At 50.6% G+C, this 6,000-nt stretch overlaps 1 protein-coding gene across 1 annotated transcript; it reads right to left on the bottom strand.

The window, feature by feature from the left end:
* Nucleotides 1–2,466: 2,466 nt before the first annotated feature.
* slc18a3a (solute carrier family 18 member 3a) lies at nucleotides 2,467–4,685 on the bottom strand. The gene has a single exon (XM_072491569.1). It carries the CDS (start codon nucleotides 4,645–4,647, stop codon nucleotides 3,049–3,051), a length of 1,599 nt encoding a protein of 532 aa, XP_072347670.1. The 5' UTR covers nucleotides 4,648–4,685; the 3' UTR covers nucleotides 2,467–3,048.
* Between the last annotated feature and the right edge of the window lie 1,315 nt (nucleotides 4,686–6,000).

Below are 6,000 nucleotides of genomic sequence, written 5' to 3' on the forward strand. Positions count from 1 at the left end.
GACAAAGAGCCATCCAGACTGGAAATGATCGCCCCCTTCTCTCTCCACAGTCAAACCTGCTGAGATTATCCAGCATTTAAACTGTTTTTGATTCAGATTCCAGCATCCGCAGTAATTTGCTTTTATCTAAACATGGCCAAAACAGGGAGCAGTGTGGAGTGCAAAGTTGGCCTCACATTCGGTCGCTTAGGTTTGCAGCAGGGGTGGTAGGCGGCGTTTGACCGACGCATATAATTTCCCTAATTTGCGGGGGTCTTATGACTTGACACTCTATTGCCAAAGGTAAAACCCGGAAGCACATTAATAGGAAAAGGGCCTGAGAGCCATTGTCTAAAACAACGTGAATATTTTATTGGCAATAACCAGTAAAATGCTAAAACAGTAATCTCCTCGCTGTTTTAATACACAAGCTTGCAAAAGGCGCCTGGATAATTCCCTGTGAAAGTTTGCTCCTAGATCTGCTATTGGAATCAATCGAGATTGTCACGCCCTGATATACAAGCACACACTTTAACGTGTCCACATTTAGACACCACTCATAGTATCAAATACAGCACATTCCAAAAATCAGCCAAATCGAATTTGATGCCTTTTTTGTTTGCAAATTTCAAATGTGACGGATTTATTCAAGACATTGTGAGTAACTATGCTGTATATCCCTGCAAGGACCCGGAATGATTATTCAAATGTGTGCGATAAATAATTTCGCGATTAAGGAGTATTGATGGAGCTGTTCTCGTTTTAATCGAAGGTTTCATTATTGTTCACGAGAAGATTGAAGGCGGCGCTGTGAAGATTTAACCCAAGGCTCAGTTAGGGCTAATTCCACCAATCGCCAGCCACCCCAGCAAAACATTGGGAGATATTTACAAAGCTTCCTCCTCCCCACTGTCATACCTTCTTACTGGTCTCTCCCTCTCTCGATTAATTATACTCTCCAAACAAAAATACAATTCTTTCCGTTTATTGCAGATCTTTATTCATTTTAATTCTAACTTTTCAATTGTTTTTTTAATGCATTTTCAAAATGTGCCGCTTATGCTCAAAGGTTTTGAGGGAGGAAAACGATTGCCAGTTCTGAGGTCACATTTGATGATTGGTGGGTGTCGGTTGTCTAATGTGCGACCCATTCCCATTCTCTGATGGGGCCCTGATTATATGATGCGCTGGACAAATCTGTTAATATCATGGCGGGAAACTCGATCTCAGCTGTGCCAACAATCGAGTTCTCTGCCCAATGCGGATCGGCTGCGGGTATTTGAAGATTTGGGGGCAGGCCTGGACGGTATGTTTCAGGTTGGCGCTTTGTAAAGTAGTCCCTGGCCCCCCCTGCTACTTTGCACATTTACCAACTCATTGTTCGATTTTGTCATCGTTTATTTCTAAGAGAGGGGCCAAAGGAGAACCTTTACCTGTTCAGTGAGACACCAACATGGCCACATTGTCTTCGTTCCGTTGATTCAGAGAATGGTACAACGTAAAAAGAGGCAATTCGACCCATTGAGTTCGTGGCAGCTCTTTCGAACAGTTTGTCCCACTCCCCTATCCCTGTCCACCCCTCACCTCACCCCCCCCCCCCCCCACGCTCCTTCAAATATGTATCCATTTCTCTTGCAGAGATACTAAGGAGTTTGTTCCCCAGCTCAGACATTGCAATTCAAATCCTAACGATCCCAGGCTTAAAGACAAATCTTATATTCTTCATCGTGTGAGCTCTGGTTCCTCTGCCAATCACCTTAACCGTGGTGTTTTCCAGCTTATCGATTGAAATGAAATGAAAATGAAAATCGCTTATTGTCACAAGTAGGCTTCAAAATTAAGTTACTAGTCGCCACATTACGGCGCCTGTTCGGGGAGGCTGGTACGGGAATTGAACCGTGCTGCTGGCCTGCCTTGGTCTGCTTTAAAAGCCAGCTCTTTAGCCCTGTGCTAAACCAGCCCCAATGGTCTTGGGAGATTCTGACCAATTGTGAATAGCGAGCAGGGTGAATACAGAGAGAGAGAGAGTGGACGCTCTCTCTCTCAATCTTATTGTCGCCCTCAGTAATGTGAAGTTATCCACAGGCACCCTGAGGAGTCACCACAGAGCCAGTCTTGTTTCAGATAAGAACCTCTATCGTAGGAAGGCCAATGTTGGGTTTGCCGGAGCGGGAATGCCGAGCAAGACCGGAATTCATATAAAAAGACACCGAGAGTTATTCATATATGGTTGGTGAAATATGCACCTTAACCATATCGTTCCCGATATGTGCATTCGCTAAATTACCAAGGTACATTTAAAAAAAAGGTGGATAAGCTTTCGTAAGTTTGATTTATGTGTATTGTGGATTGAAAGTGGAAATCGGAGTGTTTTTCTTTCAAACGAGCACAATGTTTTGTCAGTGAATCTGATGCCTTTGCCAGCTTGCAGAGACGGGGCCGCAGTGGACGTGTGGGGAATGCTTTGAAAGAAAGAGGAGACCAAACCTTGATCCAGACTTTAATCTGACATTGTATTTATGACATAGCAGCGCACAGTGGTCCATATAATCGTACACAGAGATTCATCTCAAAGAAAATAAAATAGACAATCACCTCTGCATCAATTCAAATCGCCGAGAAAACAATCTACAGAGCTCAGTATATACAATATAGTGTTTCCCGTCAGATCCCTGAATGTTTACATTGGTTTTTAATCTCCTTTTTAAAATACATATGCTATTTACTTTTCACACAGAGGTACAACCTAACACTCGCACACACCAAAACAGGTCGAGCAAATGGAGCACTGGACATCATTTAAGTATATTCGTGATCAATGGAATTTGTTTGGAGTGCTGGGTTTTTGATTGAATACAGATCATAACAATCCCATCTTGATCACATTCTCCATCCCCTTAAGACCCATGAAGTAAGCAATTACATAAATTATACAAAAGTAATTCGCAGTAATGATTACATCAATTCTGGCTTATATTAGACATTTACTACATCACAGACGGGCAAAGATATGCTGCATTTCATTCGCTAATGTCCTTGGAAGGTTTGGCTGTTGGAGGGGGTGTTAGGTTAACTGTAATCACTCCCCGATGAATCGTCTTCGGATAGGATCTGCTTCCTGGTGGGGCCCTCCACGCCGGAGCTATCCAGGATCCCGACCATGGGGTAGTTACCCACCGAGCTGCCGTAGCCTTTCTTACTGGCCTGACGCTCCTCCAGCCTGATGGTGTCGTAAAGCCCCTTGGGCTCCTCCTCCAGAAGGACATTCCTCTCCGAGAGAGAGGGTTTCATTTGGCACACGTTCCGGAGCAGCAGGAGGGCAGGAGCGTAGAGGACATTGGCACAGCCCATGCCCAAGTTGAGCTGCACAAAGCCCAGAGTGTGGACGATTTGACCAGCCACGATAGGGCCCAGGGCGTAGGCAACCGAGTAGGAGATGTCAGCTATGGCATAGACACTGCCATAGACAGACACGTGTCGGACATCAACCAGGAAGGCCAGGGTGGGCAGGAGGGCTGTGTCCACCAGCGCTATCCCAAAACACAGGGAGCACAGCGGGATGATGAGCTCTTCAAAGTTCCTGCAGGCTGGCACGATGCAGGAGCTGGCACCTATAATCACCATGCCTATTGCCCCGTAGAACCACTGGTAATTGGGATATTTGGCAGCGAGTTTCACAGTGATATACACACCTAGGATGTGGGGGAAAAAGGCGGGCAGCCACGTTAGTCCCATTTGCCACTCGCTGGCGTTCATTGTCTGCTTCATCCAGTTGGAGATGGTGGGTTCCAGGAAGGCCAGAGGAATGTTACAGGTGGTCAAGGCCCCCGCCACCACAGCAATGTAGGGGTCGATCATCAGTTTGTAGATGGGGCTTCCTTGGGGCAGGTTCTCGCGGGTGCGGCTGCTGAAGGGCGAGATGACGGTGAGCAGCAGGATGCCGTCCAGCAGCGAGACGAAGGAGAGGACCAGGAAGGGGACGCTCTTGCCGGCGAACTGGTACAGGATGCCCCCGAAGGGGGGCGCCGCCAAACTGCCGAAGGAGATGAAGGCCAAGGCGATGCCCAGGGCGATGCTCCTCTCCGACTCCTCCGTGTACTTGTTGGCGATCATGGCGATGCCCGAGGTGTCGGCGAACGCCGAGCCCAAGCCCTGCAGGCTCCTGGCCACGAAGAGCATGGCGTAGCTCTCGCCGAAGGCGAAGGTGAGGGTGGAGAAGAAGATGATGGTGAGTCCGATGAGCAGCGGGATGTCGCAGCCCACCCGGTCAATGAAGGTGCCGGTCAGGGGGTTGGCCAGGAGCTGGAGAATGGCCTTGGAGGCGAACAGCACCCCGATCTGGATGTCCTCATTGGCGTTGGGGTTCCTGTAGCGGACTGGTCTCTGGGTGGAATTGACAAAGGAGCCATTGGTGCCATTGGAAAGCGAGGTGACATAGACCACTTTGTAAGTTCTCAGGCTCTCCAGGTAGTCGGGGATGATGGGGACGATCACCATGTACAGCATGTTGTCCAGTAGCAGCGCAATGCACACTATAACCAGCATGATCCTGCGCTGGCGCCGCGGCTCCTGAATCGCGCCGCTCAGCTGCTTAGTTCTCTCGCCAACCACATTGGAAACTTTCACCACGGCCGACTTGGCCAGTCCCACGGTCATTTCTGCAGCCATGGCTCCTGACTGGGAAAGATCCGGGCAAACTTTCAGCCCCCCGCCACCCCCCACCCCCCTCCCCTACCCCACCCTCCAACCCCTCCTCTCTCACTCTCTCGCAGGCGGCAGACTGCAACTGTTACCTCGGCATCCTGGTTGGCACACACACCGGCGTGGGCAGAAGGGGCATTGCCCCCCCACCCCCCCCGGGGGGGCAGGAGGCTCAGAGCAGGCGGCGCTCAGGTTGGAGACACTTTGGCTGAATCAAGTCCACTTCAAAGCACAAAGGAGAGGGTTGCGCGGGCGATGGGACGGCAGGGAGGGAGCCTGTGTGGATCCTCCTTCCTCCCAGCTGCAAGATTCAGGCTCCAGCTCCTCCTGCAGCCGGGCAGAGCGGCAGGTACCTGTTGCCCATTCGCCCCGATTCAATCGCACGCTGCCTGCCAGCCGGAGATGGTGAAGCGTCTGAGCAGCTCTCGCTCAGTGCCGTCCCCTTACATCAGAAAACGCCCATTATGTTAATGCAACATGTGAATGGATCTGCTCCAATCGCAGCCCTGAAAATGAGACTCCCTCCCTCCCTCCCTCTCCCCCCTTCCCTCCCCCCTCCCCCTCTCTCCCTCCCTCCTTCCCTCCCTCTCCCTCTCTCCTTCTCTCCCACTCTCCCTCCTTCCCTCCCTCCCTCTCTCCCTCTCTCTCCCTCCCTCCCTCCTTCTCTCCCACTCTCCCTCCTTCTCTCCCTCCCTCCCTGGCAGAGTGGGGACTCCGGGCTGCGAGTCAATGATGCCTTTTCGTTGTGTTCCATCAGATTCAGGGAGGATAGCGGTGGCTCTGATACTCAGGCAGGGCTGGGGACAAGGGAGATTTTGATAACTTGCAAACTGTGTGAGAATTAGGACAAAAAAAATACAAGAATTGTTGAGAGCTGGGCGATTGCAAACGGTCAAGGTCTCAGTCCCCCCCGTCCCCCCCCCCCCCCCCCGGTATTTGCTCTTCGACATTAACCCTTCAGGCGGGTCGGTGAGGAAGGGCGCAGGAAACTAGAAATAGCGGAATGCTGGCAGTTTGTGCTTTTAATTTGATCATTTTCCCGCAACATCAGTCAAAACCGTTCACATCTTCTCCATCAATTCACCCCCTACCCCCTTCCCATTCATTCTTGGCGAGCTCTCCCATCCTGTCAAATCCACTTCTCAGCCCCCAGCCCTGGTTTGCGCTCTGGGTCAGATAGGTGGGTTTCTGACCATCCCAGGTGTCAGGCTGGGGCCAGACTGAGTGAGGTGGGTTGCTGAGCGGCGGAAGGAGATCATGGGGCACATTATTCGAGTGCTCCGGACTTGACAGAAATGACGCTTCAAATTGCTCCTTGGT

The sequence above is a fragment of the Scyliorhinus torazame genome, chromosome 28 (assembly GCF_047496885.1).
Source record: "Scyliorhinus torazame isolate Kashiwa2021f chromosome 28, sScyTor2.1, whole genome shotgun sequence".
In the NCBI taxonomy this organism is placed as follows: Eukaryota; Metazoa; Chordata; class Chondrichthyes; order Carcharhiniformes; family Scyliorhinidae; genus Scyliorhinus; species Scyliorhinus torazame.